General features: G+C 42.6%; 1 protein-coding gene across 7 annotated transcripts; it reads left to right on the plus strand.

Moving 5' to 3' along the window:
• Positions 1-8,138: 8,138 nt before the first annotated feature.
• LOC115391991 (caprin-1-like) lies at positions 8,139-18,375 on the plus strand. 7 transcript variants are annotated; one of them, XM_030096449.1, is made up of 18 exons: positions 8,139-8,284; positions 9,408-9,572; positions 9,739-9,801; positions 9,891-9,977; positions 10,053-10,291; positions 11,069-11,151; positions 12,263-12,442; positions 12,533-12,585; positions 12,681-12,764; positions 13,840-14,019; positions 14,109-14,217; positions 14,300-14,367; positions 14,448-14,540; positions 14,695-14,844; positions 16,229-16,382; positions 16,497-16,676; positions 17,604-17,710; positions 17,826-18,375. In XM_030096449.1, exons 2-18 carry the CDS (start codon positions 9,408-9,410, stop codon positions 17,910-17,912), a joined length of 2,082 nt encoding a protein of 693 aa, XP_029952309.1. In that variant the 5' UTR covers positions 8,139-8,284; the 3' UTR covers positions 17,913-18,375. The 7 variants fall into 7 exon arrangements, with proteins under 7 accessions (XP_029952309.1, XP_029952310.1, XP_029952311.1 ...); XM_030096450.1 differs by having other exon boundaries at positions 14,698-14,844; XM_030096451.1 differs by having other exon boundaries at positions 14,306-14,367.
• The last annotated feature ends 739 nt before the right edge of the window (positions 18,376-19,114 follow it).

Genomic DNA, 19,114 nt, shown 5'->3' on the forward strand with positions numbered 1-19,114 from the left:
CTGCTGGTCCGGAGTCAGTTAAAAATACCAAATACTTGGATGGGACCGCTTTCAGAATCAGAAATTATCTTTAAGTCTTTCTTTTGTTTTTGTTTTTTTTTTGCTAAATTAGCTATGATTTTCTAATTTCTTGTTACTCTTTTCTTTTAAAGTCACGCAAATATTTATTTGAACTATCACCCTTATTTCAGAAATGCAGTCTAAGATTGTTGATAGAAATCGCATGTTTGCTTTTTGAACAAAAGCAAGAACGCCAATGAAATAAAGTTCTGAACATTTGTGGTTTCTTATGTCTCTAAAGAAACTGGTTGCTGGCTTCAAAGACCTTAAGCAGTGTATCCAGTGACCCTAAAGTCTCTGTTTATGTTCAATTTCAAGTTTACAAAGTAGTTTACAAAGTGGCTTTAATGGCAAAGCCCAACGCAAACCAAGCAATTCAGGAGAGAAAAACAAAAGTGTAGTTAAAATAATCAGAGTAAAAATGATCTCATGACTCATACAGAAGAGAACAAATGTAAAATGAATTTTGAAAAAAAGCTTGTGCGCCTGTGTGTAAGAGATAGAGAGAGAAGAAATGACAAAAAGTCATTCAGTACTTCCTGTGGAGTCAACTGAAAAAGCCCAGAGGATGCAACTGGCATGCAGAAACGTCCTCGGGGGTGGGGGGGTGTCGTGGGGTGCACATTGAATTCACTTCCTCACCCCCCCCTGCAGGATGGCACCCTTCACATGGCTTCCCAGACAGATCAGTGACTCCAGATGGTTTGACACCACAGAAGAAACATCAAAACCCTGACATGTTGTCATCGGCCTGTAAAAACTCTTATCTGTGTTTTAAAGCCCCGTAAATGTTCAAAATGAGACGCACTTTACTGCAGATGAATTCATCACATTGTTGTTACAATAGAAGCATTCAGATGAAATATTTTCAAGCGTTGCGTCTTTAGCGTCGTCCCTGCTCTGTAAATCCGATTCACTTTGGCTGCTGTGAGCTTCAGCTGCTCTTGTTCCTGTCTGCAGGACGCTTTGGGGAGCAAACGGTTAAGAACGGAGACAAACTTCAGGGAAGTGGTGTCACTCATGTTCAACTTCCTGTTTTGCCTGGCTAGTTCTAAAAGCATTGTGGAGTTGAAAACAAGGTGGATTTTTGAGGCCAGCTGGAATTATTATCAGCACTCAAGCAATCAGCAAAGTCAACCGAAAGATTCAGCAACAGTTGCTGAGTTATTATCGTTTCTTCCAAAAAATACTGCAAGGTTGCGGTGCATGTGGTACGAGTGAAACTTCAACTGGCAAAGACTTTTGGGATTTTCTGGTAACTGGATTTTTTTTTTAAATTGATTTTTTTATACATCAAGACCACTGTAGGAATATGCTCGCAGAGCTATTTCCTGAAATACAGCATAATGTTGACATTCTGATAACACTGACGAAGGACCAGCAAAAGCACAAATCAACCACTTCCTGCACAATCTAAGGTGAAATGTTGGCTACAGTTTCCACAGCCTTCAAGTAAAACTAGCAAGACGTCGTTGTCAATAAAGGCAGAAAGCTGAGGAAGCCGTGCCTCAGCTCAGAAGAAGATTTTTCTGTGAAGTTCAGAGGTCAGGTGAGCGCCCGCCCTGCAGTGGTTCTGGAAAACGGCTGGTCGGCCGGTGCTTGATTGAAATACAGCAGGCTGCGGAAATGAGTCACTCGTTGAAAGGGAGCTTCACTCACCCCTGGGAACCTCCCATAATCAGTATTATCCCTCAAAGAAAACACTTTCAGTGGAACAGTGCAATCAAAAGGCTTTGCAGCCATGTTAACTGCTTCCTGTATTTGGCAAAACAAAAGAGAGCTGGTTGCACATTCTTTCTGGTGCTATGGTCACTCGGTTCTCCTTCAAGAAACTGTGATCATGTTTGGTACAAAGAGAGGGAGCTACCTGGGCACTACTCAGATATCACAGCAGTTTGCACTATAAATGTTTAATGTCTTCTGAACTGGAATGGATCTCTGTTGTTTGGAGTGAAGAAGGAATAACTTGAATGAGTAACTGATTTGTTTCAGCACAGAAAACATTGTTTAAGTCCACATTCTTTTAAATGGTAGCAGGTCATAGTTTGACCTTTGTCTAAAGTGCATGAGCAACCTTTTGTTGATCATATTGCTGAACTTTACTGCCACCTACTGTTACGAAAAAACAGAGACTGTTCTGGCCTGAAGCTGGCAGAAGCTGATCTGCTTGAATAAGTGCACATTTCAGTTCCCATGAAAACAACTGGAGCAGAATACATACATATGTTTGTTGTGGGATGTTCACTTTTCCACTTTCTGATGACACAGAAGAGTTTTCCACCTCGTTACAGCTGTATCAATTTACTTTGTATATTGGTTCAGAGAAAAATGCATTCTGCACGTCAGGCTGGTGATGTGTAGAACATGAACACAGGATGTGAAAGAAAACTAAACTCTATAAAATGTAATATTTGATTAACTGTATCATTATTGTTATTACACAAGGAAGTTGTTGTTTTCAGGAATTGTATCTGGTTAAATAAATTAAATAAGTTAGATACTCCGTGTTATTTTCAGCCGTGAAACAAAAACAAAAAATATTAATACAAACACATAAGTTTCTTTTGTTGATTAATATTGAGTTCTTGATTTGTTGAACCTTTGCAAATTCCACGCTGCCCCAGAGTGGACTCAAACCCCTCACATTCAATTCATGATGCGAGAGTGCTAACCACTATGCCAATTTTTTAATGTAAGCATTAAACTGCTTTATGTGTGTAATGTAAATACTGGATGTTCTGTGTATTTGTCAAATACAGTACTAGTCAAAAGTTTGGACACACCTTCTCATTCAATGTTTTTTTTTCTTTATTTTCATGACTATTTATGTTGTAGATTCTCACTGAAGTCATCATGTAGAATTATGGCGTAAATAAAAAAGGAAATGGGAAGCTGGCCCCCTCTTGTGCTGAATTAATTCCAACTCCACCAGGACACATTTTCACTGAATACACATTGTTTGGTAGCCAGTTTTTGCCAGTAGATGACCGTGTTTCTGAACGTCAGGTTCCAACTGAAAGCTGAAGAAACAGCAGACCCCTCACTGATCTTCCTTAGTGATCTTTCACAAATGGGAAGGGATTTGTTGGAAAAATATGGTTTGCGCCCCAGATGGACTAGCTGCAGTCCAAACAAATTGGACTGGACTCCAAAGAGGCCCATAAAAACAATAGAAAGACATTTTGAACCCCAACAGTGTTTACATAATGTACCCCTGAAAATGCTGAGCTACTGAGGTGTATAGAGATACATGTAAAAACTGTAATCCACTCCAAGCAAGACAGAGGGATCAACAACATGCATGGAGGCTGATGAGACCAACAATCATGCAACACTCCTTCTACCTGTTCTCCAAGCCTCTCAGGAGTCAGTCATGCCCAACATATTGTTTAACGCTTAATACTGCTTGGCGCCTCAGTAAACACCTGTATATGCTGCAACCTGATGTGCAGAGATCAAGAAGCTAATCCAATTAGCTGGCACTGTGGCGAAACTACACCAAGAAACCTTCAAATGGGAAAATGAGTCATGGTTCATCTTGCACCACATATTGAGTCACTACAAGAAGAATTGGATCTTATTTTAACTGTTCTCGTCAATATCAAGGTCTCAGTCTGAACATATTCCTGTTACAGGACCTTCTCATTGCTCTCCCTTGTTGGGGTTGCTACCATTGCCATCAGTGGGGTAATCAAAGTCACGTATCTCCAGTTTTACTTCCCCTCAGAGGACTGACTCTTGCTTAGGTTTTTGTGGCAAATCTGATTTGTGACAAGCCTTCTAATCTAAATGATTCACCTCTCCGGCACAACATGCAGTCCTTCTTTTGCATTATATGCTCAATAACACCATGTGATGACAACAGCACTGCTGAACATCTTCACCTCCACTGCTGTAACAGCAGTGGAGGTGAAGATGTGCAGTTGCTTGTCTCTCTGTTAACATAACTGCCAGTGCTGCCAGACTAAAACCAAAAAAGCATGAATACATCACAACACTCCTATCAATTGACTCCCTGCTTCTGCCAAAAGATCTGCCTCCTCACTTACCAATGCATCCACTGCAACGCACTCCCCCTACTTCAAAGAACTGCTCACCCCTCTCACCACTACACACTCTCTAAAATAATTCATTGCACCCTCATATCCCGAGGACCAAACTCACCACCATGGGTGACTGGGTTTTCTGCTTCGCTGCACCCCGCCTGTGGAATTTGTTTCTAGACCATCTGAGGGCACCACAGACTGCTGAATCTTTCAAAAGGGAACTGAAAACATTTTTATTTTGCAGTTTTTATTTATTTTTATAACAGTGTTTTATGTTTTCAGCTTTAGGATGTTGTTTGTAGTACTTTGAGATTCACAAATAAAATGCATTATTAATAGTAGTATTATTATCATCTTGGGTGCATGTTGCCACCTGTGTTAATTCAACATTTCTGGGAGAAACAGAGAGACTGAGATGACCCACTGCATCTCCCTGACATGAACGTGAAAGTGGGGAAAAATGCAGAGTGAGTTACACACCCTTCCTCAAGCAGTTCTGCCTAGGTGTTGTACTCTTGCTGAGGTTAATCTCAGACATCACCAGACAGATGCATCTTCTGCGATGCATCAGAGCAGGCCTATGAATCTGTCCCACCTTTGAACATCAAATGATCACGGAGTCCACCCCTCCTTTAGGCTGGCCTGCTGTTGAGTTGTACTAATGGAACAATAATGGATTCACATTAGAGCCATGTTCAGAGAGAAATCCAGCTACTGATATCATAAAAGGCTTGAATTAGGTGCTGTAGATTTGCACCGGGAAGCAAGAAGTAGAGGAAACCTCAAAGCTGAAGAATGTCAAAATTACCACAAGATACAGAGTGAAAACATCCCTGAAGAATTACAGTTCCTTCTGCAAGTAAGAGATGCTGTCTCCACCAAGAATAGGCAGTGTGCCTTTTATAAAGAGTCAGAGCAACTCATTCTAGGGAGGGAATGATGAAGAAGGGCAACTGTCACACCCTGTGCCCCTGCGGCCATGTGGGGGCGCTCCGGTCCTGTTTTGTGTTTGCCCTTATGTTCTCCTGCCAAGTCACCTGCCTGCTCCTCATGTTGGCCTGTGTTACCCCCTAATGTGCCACACCTGTGTCTGTCCCTATTTAAGTTCGGCTTCCCTGGTGTGTTTTGTCAGCTCCTTGTGGGTCTTTCCGTGTGTTCCTTTTTCCTGTGCCTGCACCAGCGCAACCCTGCTTGTTCCTCTGATCCCCGTGTTTCTGGAAATAAAGGACTTTATGAACTCCACCTGGCTGCCTGCACGTGGATCCTTCCACCCTGCACACGTGACAGCAACAGACCTAGAATAGGGTCCAGTACTCCCCATTGTGTTGGATCCCAAGAGCCAAACTGGGTTGTGGACCAACACTATCCACTCATCATATTGCTGATGCAGTATTACGATCAGCTTGTGCCTGAGCGACTATTTGCAGATCTGTGTAGAGTATACTGGATATTGGAAGGTAGAGAAGCTGTTTGACTTGATCAGTCAAACTGTCCTGACTGTAGATGGTGAGGCATCCCTTGGATGGCCGACATACCAGTCTACCATCTCGGTTTATTGAAGACAACCTTTTATTTATAGTCTGGAATGGATTGTTTTGGACCATTCCAAGTCAAAATTATTGCATTGAGCAAAAGTGAGAAGTCGTATTTCAGTGCCTGACCTTGAGAGCGATGCATTTTTATTCTTCTCGCCTTGACATTTATCATTTCATGGTACTGAGGAGATTTGTTGCACAGCCGCGCACACCTGCTGAAATAATCTCAGATCAATGTATTAATTTATGAGGTGCAGAAAATGAGCTAAGAAAGGCTACTGCTGACCGAGCACCACACACACAAGATACTCTATCCAACCAGAAGTTTGTCGCTAAGTTCATCACACCAGTTGCCCCTCACTTTGGTGCTGTGTGGGAAAGAGAAATGTACTCTGGTAAGACAGCTCTCAACACCACAGTGGGTGCTTGGCCAGTGCTTGAGAATGTACACAGGACTGTCCTCACTCGAGTGGGGGCACCCTGAACTCAAAACCTTGAAGTTATGTGTACTCTAGTATTGCTGACCCTGATCCTGTGACACCTAATGATTTTCTGATGAGACGGCCAGATGGTTCACCTTGAGTTGTAAACCTTGCTGATCATTTTTGGGGCCAGATTTATTTAAGAATACCACTTTAGTCTGCCCCTCAAACAAAAATAATTTTCTCCTCAAATTGGCTTGGTATCAGGCACCGTAGTCTTACTGAAGAAAATAGGACGTGTGACAAAATTTCACCAGATATGATCACATCAGATCTGATAAAGACAAGGTCTCCACTAGATCATCTATAAAGATGGTAGGTGGCCTTGCCCTCTCAAAAGGACACTAAGCCTGCCTTTTAAATTTTCATTCATCCATCCATCTTCTATCCTTTAATCCTGTGCAGGGTTACAACAGGGTCCCGCACAGGTTGCATAAGTGGCCAGACACACAGAGACAGACAACCATAAACACTCACTTTCACACCTAGAGGGAATTTCGGGTCACCAGTTAACCTCAGATGCATGTTTTTAGACTGAGGTGGGAAACCGGAGTAGACTCCAAAGAAACACAACCCAAGTCCTTCCCTGTGTTTATATTTATTCACCTTTTGTTTTGTCAATATTAATGTTGCCTTGTACAAATTATTATACATTTATTTTTACTTATTTGATATTTTGACATACTATTACTATTTATTCATATTTCACTATGGTAGATGAACTTATATAGCATTTTTTTTCCATTGCTGTGTTGAGCAATACTATGAAGAATTTCCCCATAGGATAAATAGTATATTCTACTCTACTCTATTCTATTCTGCATTCCAATGTACTGACATATTGTTTATTTAGGTATTACTATGTTGTTGTTATGACTTGCCTTCAGCAGATGTGCTATGGTCAGTGCAACCTCCAACAAATTTCTGGTAGGTAGAATGGCAGTGCTCTGGGTGCCACCCTCCACCCCACCCCCTAGCAAACTGGTACTCTTGCAAATTTCATAGTTGTGGTTCTTAATTAAAATGTGGAAATGATTGGCATTGCAAAAACATTGCATTGGTGTCACTGGCCTCCCTGATCACAAATGCCTGATGACAGACAGTGCCATAGGACAGCTGTTGTTGTGCACACATTCTGTATAAGAAACCCATGGATGCAGTAGATGTCCTATTGACTTCTGGCACATGTGGCCATGTTGGATAGAGTGTCAGCACTCACAAAGAATGTCTGTGGTTACTGCAGTCTGCAATTGTTAAAAGTCATAGGATTTAAAACAGATCTCACGGTACTGCATCAAACAAAATTTGACCCATAAGATCAAACAATAATTTTGCTTGTGTGTGGCCATTTATAATGCTGTTATTGCATTTAACATCTGTTGAATGTTTGCATAGCCAGCAGATATATTAGACAGAATTAGGCTGGGTTAGCAACAGAAGCAAGCTGGGAATTTTTAAATCAAGGAAGCCATCATTAATTTATTGGAGCATGAATGTGGCTGGAGGCTATAAATTTTGAGAGTTCACCGAAGTTTGAAATATGTGAACCACAATTTATTACTTAATGTGTAAGTGTTTTACAAGCTCTAAAAGGTTCACATATTGTTTGTTAGATTTCTCTTTAGTTGTGTAAAGACTCCTTTCCTTAGTGAAGACACTGAAGGAAAAGCAAGTCCTCATCCAATATGGCGGCTGATACGTCCACCAGGGGTCCGTCGCTGAGGTCTCTGATAGATACGGGATAGCAGCCTAATCAAAGCTAATGATTGTGCAGATTTTCTGTGTAGAGGCTGGCAACAATCGTGCCTGTCCATAAATAAAATATTCTAAAAAATCAGTTACAATATTAAATGCCCGTTTTGTATATAAAATACATAATAAATATCTTTTTTCAAGTTTTAAATATGTTTTGAAGTAAAACATATTTTTTCCGCTCTTTTTCCACTGTTTATTTATTCAGGCAGATTTTGGGTAGCTAAAAACGGACCTTCGCTTTTATAAAGAGTTCCTCCGTCTTTCGAACCGTCTCAGTTGTCGGTGAGGCCGGCGGGGCGGATCCCACACTAGAGAGAAAGCGAAATTAAAGCAACACAACCAAAATAACAACTTCACCTTTCCTATATTTCGATAGCCAGCTCCCCTGTGGATTTATAGCATCAAGGTGGGTGAATGAGGGCTTGTAATGTCAAGGTAACGGCACAGCCGGCCGGCGATTGGCTAGCACGCGTTGGTGTAGCTCGAAGATGCTAAGTCAGAGATGTGTGCTAGCGGTGGTGCGGCCGGTGCTAGATACTCCGAGGTTACGCCGGCCAGCCGGACACTCCCGTTAGGGCATCACACGGTCACAGACCCGAGACCAACAGGGACAAATATAGCTTGTCTTCAGTATAGATTATATTGACGATTATAACTCGAAGCGCCCCCAAACATCTTCCCTCCAGTTCAGTCAATTGAGGCGAAAGTTAGCAGCTGCTACAGGAAAGCAGTTTAGATGCTTCATATATTTTCTGACTGGCACATCTATTGCAGTATTGTCTTATAGCTATTTTATTATGCTTTTATTTCCTATCTAATGGATAACACGATAGGTTTGGCATTTGCCTGTATTCCGTAGCGTATACTGCCACATCCCACCCCAACAGATATTTCCATGAAGTGCTATTATACCCCTTTACTTCACATCACACAGCATGACGTTACTTTGGATTAGGCCATCGCCCCTGCTGAAAGTTGATTTGAGCCCAGTGTGATGTTATCTTGAACTGACGAGAAACTGAAGCTAATATAACTTACTGTTTCTTAGTAAAGCTCGCTCAACTTTAAAAAAAAAAAAAAAAAATGTGGATTTAGCTATCTATGATTTCCTGGAATAGCTTCAGTCCACTGTAATACGAGATCGGGGATTGTGTGTTGATAAGAGCTGAGTCAAGGCCACTGAGGATGAATTACTATCGAGCACAATGCTGCTATTGTTAAACATTGATCTCCGCCAATAATTATCCAAACTATGTCATGTGTATTATTTCACATGCTCTAGATCTATGCTTTATTTCAAGTAATTGTGAGTGTAGTCATCAACATACAGCTGACGTTATAATCTCTTTATGCTGGTGCCAGTTGCCATAATGCAGTCATAATTTGCTTCAAGTCAAATTTGTTGAGATGGTTTTGGCAGGTCTGTGCATATGCTGATGAGTAATGTTCAGTATGTCCTCTGTGTTATTGATGAAACCTTCTATTTACTGTCAGCCAACAGTTAAATCTTAACAATTTTTATTTTCCAGATGCCCTCAGCAATGAATGCAAACAGTACAGTGCAATCTGCCAGCCCAGATGTGGGATCCGCTCCAGGGTCAGTGGGCAATTTTGCACTCGGTGGACAGTCTGACGTCTTAAAGCAAGTGCTGTGTGTCATCGACAAGAAAGTTCGGAACATGGAAAAGAAAAAGGTGAGGATTCTTCTTAGGTTCCACATCTTCTAACAACTTTTTCTGACAGTTTGAAGCAGTTTATTGCTGAAGAGTCTAAATAGGCACTGATATCACGGATCTCTTTGCTTGTTGTGATAAGGCTTGAGAGTGTTCTCTTCATTTTTTTGATTTTCCTTTATTACAGAGCAAACTGGATGATTATCAAGTCAAAAAGGATAAAGGAGAGGGTCTCAACCAGGATCAGCTGGTGGGTGTACAGAAGCCTTCAATATTTTTATTATCTGTAATCCTGAAACTCTTTAACTTTGTGAAACATTGATTTCTCCACCTTATTAGGAAGCCCTTTCAAAATACCAGGAAGTCATGAATAACTTGGAATTTGCTCGAGAGTTGCAGAAGACTTTCATCGCTTTGGGACAAGATGTAAGATGACTTCATCCTCTAAATGTACCTTCAGAGTTGCCAGTCACACCAAGCACTAACATTTTTTTTCTTTAGATTCAGAAGGTGGTGAAGAAGTCTGCACGGCGGGAGCAGCTGCAGCGGGAGGAGGCAGAGCAGCGGAGGCTGAAGACGGTTCTGGAGCTGCAGTTCCTGCTGGACCGGCTGGGAGAAGACACCGTGCGGCAAGACCTGAAGCAAGGAGTCAGTGGCTCACCACTGCTAACAGATGAAGATCTTGTTGCTTTTGATGAGTTCTACAAGTTAGTTGGGCCAGACCGTGACCAAAACATCAGGTAGGATAAACAACCTACCATACCTTTCTACTTGTAACTTTTTGTCAGAATGATGAACAACCTAAAAACTCAAATTCCTCATGTTTAATCTAAATGGTTACTGGATTTCTTTCCCACTGATTAACAGCACCTAAAGTGTCTCTATGACAATGTTAGTCACGTCCATATTGGTGGTTTTGTTGAAGGACACTTTGACATATGGGGGAGTGAACACACAACCACTGACTGAGAGATGATCTGCTCTAACTGAGCCACAGCTTTGGTCTTGACTGAAGCTGGCTTTTGTTCCTCCTTCCTCTGCTCTCAATCTCCTTCTTTTAACCGGTTTGTTATGAATTTGTTCGATTGACATTTCCGTTTCTATTGTGACACCATCGATTCATTCCCACTTTATTTATGGAACGCCAAACAAAACAGTAATTTCCAGGTGCTTTTATTGAGAAAAACCCAACAATTCCACATGAGCAAGCATTAGCGACTGTGGAAAGGAAAAACTCAGAGGTGGCAGCTTTCTGCTGTTCTGGTTGGGGTGAGGTGATAGGAGAGAAAAAAAATAGACAGATAGTGGGGAGGGATTTAAACCCTGGTACAGGCGAGAATCGGGTCTACCTGTTTTAGTAGTGCAAAAAGTAATTTATTTACAGATTTTTGCACTGCCCAAGGTGTTTCTAGATTCAACACTGAAGCATAAATCACGCTGACATATATCTTTGTGACTGGAAAATGCAACACATGATTTATAAATGAAGAGTCTCAAAGTGGTGTCTCTCCACTCAGGTTGGCTGACCAATATGAAGAAGCATCCGTGCACCTTTGGGACCTGTTAGAAGGGAAAGACAAAGCGGTTGTTGGAACCACATGTAAGTCAAATTTAACTGGTTAACTATTGCAAAAAAAAATCAGTTGCCTTGAACACAAGAACTAGAACCATTTGTAATTGTAATCTTGTTTTTCTGTTCTTGCCACTTCGTGTGCCACCCATAAAATGGTTGACTTCCAATTTGGTTTCATTGATTGGTATTAAAAAACACTAATTGGAAACATGTCCCGTTTGGCAGCGAGATTACTTCTATGTAAAAGAGTTTCATTATTCAAGACAAACTGTCTTTTCTTTAAAAGCCCAGCTGGTGGTGAAAATTGTTGGCAGAACGTTTGATCAGATGCCTGTTGACACCGCAGTCGTCGGGAAGCTTCCCGTCACTTTGAGGCAGGCCATAAGTAATCTGTCACATGCAATCAAGTAATACCGCTGTTAGGTAATGAGATGGCAACAGTTCAAAACAGTACCTCCTTGTCAAAAGTCATCGTGGCCATGAGCCAGTCTTGTGTTAGTGTTGCATGTGCAGTGTGTTTTGTTAATGCAGCATGTGTGCAGTGCTGTGAAGTGAATAATCAGGGCTCGGGTATATTGGTTTACTGCATTCTCAGCGGTCTGGCCTCAAGCTTCACACTGCTGCATTCTGCTCAGGGGGCTGAGAGCTGTGGGCTTATCCTGACTCAGCAGCGAGGCAGGGTGCCAGCGGCCATGTCGCCTGTGGTTCCACCGGTCAGATCTCCGGAGCCATATCCAGATCCTGGTGATGAGAACTGGCTCAGTCTTACCCTTATTCAGATCGTCCAGTCGTCACCTTAACTGATAACTGATGACGGCAGAGTCATACCTGTGAAAGAGCGTCAGGACTGCAAACCTGAAGCACAAGACACCGAAGGAAAGAAGTGCCATGCTAACACTGGAAAGTGAGAATCTTAAATGCAGGAGTTATGTGGAGTACTGCCAGAATAAAAAAAAAAAAAAGTGGCATTAAAGCTTGCGTTCTAGGTGATATCTGTTACACCTTTCTTGCACATTATTCAGTAAAATCCTTCCTTCATGTCTCAGAATTGCATTGCACTGTCATACTGAAAGTTAAATGTGTGCTTCAGTTGCTTGGCCGTTGAATAAAATGCTTCCCGTTTGGCTCCTCCTGCTAGACAAGGCACTGAGAGAGACTTTGGACCAGGTTCTGCTGAGTGGCTACTTTGACCGGATTCCATCGCACCAGAACGGAGTGTGTGAGGACGAGGAAGAGGAGGAGCCCGTCGCCGCCGCCGCAGCAGCAGCAGTGACTGAATCGTCAGAAGCAGAAGAGCAGACTGTTGATCCAGGTTCAGGTTGTTCGCTCAAGTCACGCTGTATAAAACTGTTATTAAAATGCTAATGTAATCAGTTGAGGAATCAGTGCTGAATTTCTCTCCTTGCAGAAACTGAAATAATTGAGGAGTTCACAGAGCCCATTTCAGTGGAAACAACAGAGGTGAGAGTAAAGGCCACATCTCTCTCTGATTAAAATCTGTTGATTCCATAAGTTTGTGCCGACGTTTTATTTTTTATTTTTTTCCCCCTTTGCAGTTCGTAAACAGACAGTTCATTCCAGACAGCACGTACAGCGGCAGCGAGAAGGAGCAGGGCGATGATTGGACCAGGGAAACGGAGGTATGCTAATTTTGAGGTGAACTTTTCTTACTCCCCGAACACCTTAAACCGTTGGATTTCAGACGAAAGTATGAAAGGATAACTGTGTCCCAACGTCCTCTACATACTGATCAACAAACAGTCCGGCCGTTGTCGTGTTTATATAATCTGCAGCAAGTTCTGTCTGTCAGTTTCCATTCTCACAGTTGATAAAAAAAAAATTAAAAAAAGAAACTTCAGCCTTAACTTTTAATGATGCTGACTCAGAAATTAAGTTCTGGTTTACAAACAATCCTCAATATTCTGAATCGTAGAATATTCAGTGTTTCTGCCTCTGTAAACGCAGACATTCAGGTACTCTGCTGTTATCTGGCCACAGCATCTCCTGAAAGACATGCAGACCAGTTGTCTGGTATCCGGTTTGCTGATGTGACAACAGATGAGACCTTTTCTTGGTTTTTGGCAGGAGAAATACGTACAGACCGTGACTGAGCAGAGTGTTACCGATGGTTTTGACTCAGTCATGTAGTTAGCAGGAGGTGCTGGTGTCAGTGCAGGACTGCCCCGTGTATGTCATGGTGGATACAAAGTGCTGTTATTGTGGAAATTAGAGGCGGTGTCATAGGAGCAATGCTTTCTCAACAACTTCTCCGGCTTGTTGGTCGAGCAGTATGATTCTCGCTTCATGTGTGAGAGGTCCTGGGTTCAATTCCCAAATGAGCCTCTTGAATTTTCAATTACTTCAACAATAAATCAAGAAAATAATCTTCCTTGAACTGAGGGGAAGATTTCTAACAGGTGCCTTGCTCCATATATGGATTGTTTTTCAGTAGAAGCTGGCAGGTGGATTTCTGACCGCCACTCTGATATGATCTCTTATCAGAGGAGAACCGCGGTTGATTTGCACTGTAGAACACTGGCTATTTGTCTGCATGACTAGAAACAAGGTATTTGTGCAAGTGAAGGCAGCGTGGACTGTGATGTTTAATTTCAAGTAATGTGACTTGAACTGAGATTTAACAATAAGTGAAAAATTGCTCTGATTTGGTTCTTGTAGCGCATGTTTTTCATTTCTGTGTTCTCTTTCTGCACTCAGGCGGTCGCCGCGTTGCAGCAGCAGCAGCAGCCGCCTGTGCAGCCTGCAGCGCCCCCTGTGGCCTTGGAGACTCACCCCATGAATTTAGCATCTCCCGCGTCGCCCACTGACCCCCTGGTCAGGAAGCAGGTGGTGCAGGACTTGATGGCACAGATGCAGGGAACGTATAATTTTATGCAGGTGAGGCGTTACAGCTCCAAGCCCTCCCGTTTGCCGCAGATGTTGTCGCACAGTACCGATCACTTCACTTTTTTTTTTTTTTTTTCCAGGACTCCATGTTGGAGTTCGATGGACAGCCCATTGATCCGGCCATCGTGTCGGCGCAGCCCATGAAACCCGCTCAGAACATGGACGTACCGCAGATGGTGTGTCCTCCAGGTATGTTACATCAAAAGTGCACTCGACAGAGTTACGTCTGTCAGTGCACGCCGCGGTTAACTGACCCACTTTGTTCAAATAGTTCCAGTTCACCCTGAATCCCGGTTATCACAACCCACCTCCGTTCCTGTCCAGCCTGAGCCCACACAAGTGAGTGCAGCATAGAGACAAACTTAATTCAGGCCGAGTTTCTCTGGTTGTGTTTAATTATTGCTCTCACCCATTTTCAGGTCCCCATCGTCTCCCCAACACCGCCCCCGATGTATCAGACTTCACACACGCCAGACCCCCGACCCTCAACAGAATCCATCGACCCCATCCAGGTAAAACACGCCGCAGCTCAGGAAAACAACAACTTGTATTCAAAAGGTCTTTCACCCTGTTTTTACTGCCTGCCGGTAATCCATTTCAGTACACAACACGTTGTGTTAGTCTGGTAGAGTGCGTCTTAAATCGCATCCTCCTCCTCCTCTGTAGCAGACGTCAATGTCCTTATCGACGGAGCAGCCGCCGCCTTCTGCAGCCCTCCCCCCCGCCTCCCAGACGCAGGTTTTCCAGCCCGTTTCCAAAGCTCCTCACAGCGGCGGCATCAACGTCAACGCAGCACCATTCCAGTCGATGCAGACAGTAAGGCCCTCACTCATTACATCCACAGTTACAGCTCAGTGTTATGAAACAAGACCGTGTTCTTTCTGATCAAATACACAACATATAAAAAGTAAGGCTGTCCAAACAAATGCCTAAATATCTTGTTCATGAAAAAAATTCACATAAAAATAGCAGGAGTGCATCGAGTGGAAAATATCCAACGTTTGATTAAGTCAGACCAAAATAACGGCAGACTTTCTCACTGATGTAACTTCAGCTGAATTTAATAAGTGAGTGAATTATTAGACTCGCAGCGCTGACCGGTCAGCTCATGTGTCACAGCAGCGATGTGGGAGGCTGCTAAAAGAACCACCAGAGGCCTCGTATCAAGTAACCACTTATTTCTTTATTATTATCATCATCATTATTATTGTTGTTGTTCTGAGCTGTAGTATCAGGGTGGTGTTGGTGCTCGGGGCTTTCATTGGCCTTGCCGGATGCCAACAGATCTGCCCACACAAACTGCACAAAAGAGCACGACAGGTTTATGAAAGCTATAAAAAAAAAGACAAGTGGATCGCTACGAACTGCAGGCCAACATGAGCGTTTGCTACTGAAAATGGATTATTTTGAATTTTAAGGTGAGCTTCTTAAGAATTACATTAGCTGCTGTTCATCAAGTGATGTGAAAGTAACCTTCAGAATAAAATGACTGCATTACAGAATAACTTTTGCATATAACTATGTGATTGATTATAAAATAGCCATGTCATCAGTTTGGTGCGTTTCATCACACCATCAGACAGCTCCATACTTCAATTTTGAAAAATCCGCATTTAATAGATTGAAGTGCTGTAAAGCATCTTTAAGCAAAGCTGTTGAAATGTTTACAGATCAGGTTGTGGTATATGTTTCAAAACAAAAAAATTAAGTCCCTGCTTGAGATTCAGATGACAGCTCTGTCTGTTTCTCTCTCTCTGCCTGCTCTTGTCTTTGCTTGGTAGCCACACACAATGTTTTCTTCATATTTTTCATGTAAACATGACTCAAAAACAATCTGCCAGTCCTGATGCTGATGTGTTTTCCAGCCTGCATCTGTGAAGCATTGCGTGCGCTGGTCTGGAGTGCTGTAGCATCGAGAGCTGTCATGCAGCTCTGCAGATGTTGTGCTGCATCCTGGACCGGGATCAAAGCCCGTCATGCAGATGAATCTAGCCGTTTGCCTCCCTGCCAGAGTCCAGACTAGATTGACTGATTAGAAGCTTCTTGTTTAGACCTGAAGTGCTCTGGCATCAGATGGCATTTATCTGGGCACGAAGTGGAAGAATCCAGAGAATAGTGGGTGAAAGACGTCGCCTAATGAGCCCGTGACCTTTCCTCCACTTTCAGCTTCACCACAATGCGGCCTTTGTTCGTCCCTCAGGTGTTCAACCTTAATGCCCCCGTCCCACCGGCTAATGAGCCCGAGGCTTTGAACCAGGCCAGCCAGTACCAAAACAGCTACAACCAGGCCTTCAGCAGCCCGTCGCAGCATCCCGTGGAGCAGCCGGAGCTGCCGTCAGAGCAGCTGCAGTCTGGTGGGCATCACAGGACACACTGTGTCCACGTCCCCTCCCTTTGATGTTCTCTCGTTTTAAGGCCTGGAAATTGACTGGAGTGTGTTTTGGGCTATCTAATCCTGTGTCTTTTAGTCGTCGGTGCCTTCCATTCGCAAGAGCAGTCAGGAGGCCATCAGCAGGCCTCCCAGCAGGGCCCGGGCTTCGGCAGGCAAGCTCAGTCCTTCTACAACAGCAGAGGCATGTCTCGAGGCGGACCGCGCAACGCCAGGGGAATAATGAACGGTTACAGAGGCTCGTCCAACGGATTCAGAGGTACGTGACGGTTTGAAGGTTTTAGCTTAAATTTTTATTCAGATAAAACAAAAACTCTTGACAGAAGATGTGGAAGTGTTTGATTTTCAATATCTGGTACATGAATTGACTGCAAAACTGCAACTAAGCATTTTATGACTGTTATAGAGAATCAGTCAAAGTCCAGTTAACATTTTCAAAAATATTAAACTGTAAAATGTACACTGTGGCATTAATTGTCTGCTCTTTACTGGATCTACAGTTGTTTTTGTTTTTTAATGCTGACAGCTTTCACTGCTTCGAGCAGTCGCTTGTTCTTCTCTCATTTCTTACTTCACTGACAGACACTATAATTTGGTCTCTCAGGACAATGCGAGTTGCTGATTAACTGCTGCCACCAGCAGTTAGTGATTTCAGTACCGTGTAAAAGTGAGCGACGAACAACTCCAGCATTTTGAAACGAGTACAGAGTGTAGCGGTGTTAACAAACACGCTGTCTGATTGAATATCCTTCAACATTTCATGATATGATGTTTTCTTTAACTGGTGTTTGTTTGTTTTTCCTTTTTATTTGAGTTTCTGTCTCCATCTGCTGTAAACTTCAGTCAAAAATCTCCTTTACAGCTTCAATATCTATCAATGAACAGAACTTATTAGAGTCTAGAAATAAATGAAGACCCTGAAAATAGTGATAATTTAGTGTCAATAATAAAGTGGGTTTAGTTTTCCTTCATGCAGACAGTAGCTGTGTGTGTATAAAGGAAGAGGCGGGTGTCTCGACAAAGAAGCAGCCTATTACCTAATTTTAAGACTTGCTCCATGTACCATGGATTTTGACGCTCAGTGGTTTAGTTTTGAAAGCTGTAGTCTAGCACGTCTTGATATTTCTACATGAGTTCCATGTTTGTACGAGTCTTGAGTTAAATTTGTTGTCCTGATTCTCTTTAGGTGGCTATGATGGCTATCGACCCCCCTTTGCCAACACTCCAAACTCTGGGTATGGACAGACTCAGTTCAGCACGCCTCGGGATTACTCCAACGGGAATTATCAGAGGGTAAGGGAGAAACACTCACTGAGCTCTCTGACTTTGTTGATCGGGTCTTTGCAGTGTGTTTGGGTGATTTATAAAAAAAAAAAAAAATCTGTTTTCCTTTATTTCATCTATGAAGGATGGTTACCAACAAAACTACAAGCGTGGAGCCGGCCAGGGACCGAGAGGAGTTTCGAGAGGCAGCACTCAAGCGATGCGATCTTGAGAAGGCCTTTCATGATGACGACTGTGACTGATTTAATTTTGCACCACACTGAAAACTCAAATTCAAAAACGCATTTTCCCCAGCTCACTCACGCTCTCTTTTATTTGTTCTTCATCAGTGGTACTTCTCCTGTCTCTCGATCAAAGTAATGCCTGCTTTGATATTTGGAAATGTTGAAACATTAAAAGTTCAAAACACAAGCAAAGCTGTAAATCCAATCATTGATTTACAAGGAGCCCTGTGTTTCAATACTCCTGTAAACTTGAAAGATTTCATAAGTTATTTTTTTGTATGGAAAAAAATGCACCTGCCACTGCTGGTCCAATCCTTGGGAGTTTTACCCCCTTTCTCAGTTTTTTTCTGTCATTTTGGTTCAAACAATCGTTTTCGGTTCACTGAGCTCCAGTTTTCTTGTTTGTAAATTGATGTTGCTTCGAAAGTTTCAGTAAAGTTGTGTTGCATACCTGTGCTTCAGCTCTGAGTTGTTTTTGCGACACATTTACTTTGAAGTCACTCACTGGGTCACTGGCTCAGCCGCCCTGAGCAGCTGTAGGCCGGGTGTGAGCATTTTGGTTTTGCATTTCTTGTGTTTTTTTTAAACGCATCTCTATGGATGTCTCTTGTTTTCAGCGAATAAATGCAATCATCCGTCTCTGTCTGCTATACTACTTTAGTAACACTTCACTGCTGTGTGTCAGTCAGCTTCCTTCCACTGTTAGCCGAGGTCAACTGAGGTATTACTGACAGTTTAGGATTACTAGTTAACCTCACATTAAGGTTTTGGACTGTGGGAAGTGATTCAAGTACCTGGGTGGGGGGGTGGGACACCAAGACCTGCACAATGCAGTATGTGTAAAGGCAGACAGAAAAGCCTGGAGCCTCGTGATGGGAGCAGAGTATTACAATTAGGCAGGTTTTTTTTTTCTTTATGGTTGAAACATCCTCCATATGATTCCAACCATTAGGGGTCACTTTCTGACAAGGTTCAGTGAAGAGGTGCAAAGTCTCACCAGCCAGAAAAACACGTGTTCTATCCGAATGTCAAACAGCACCACCTCGTGTCCAGTCATTCCAACTACATTGAACTGGGCGGTAAAACAGTTAGTCACACTTTTATTTATTTTAAATGTTAACGCTTTCATTAAACATTATTTTTGACCACCTTGTTGCTGCAGTGTTTTTCTGGCCTTAATAATGCTTTT

Source organism: Salarias fasciatus, chromosome 7 (genome assembly GCF_902148845.1).
Source record: "Salarias fasciatus chromosome 7, fSalaFa1.1, whole genome shotgun sequence".
Lineage (NCBI taxonomy): Eukaryota > Metazoa > Chordata > Actinopteri > Blenniiformes > Blenniidae > Salarias > Salarias fasciatus.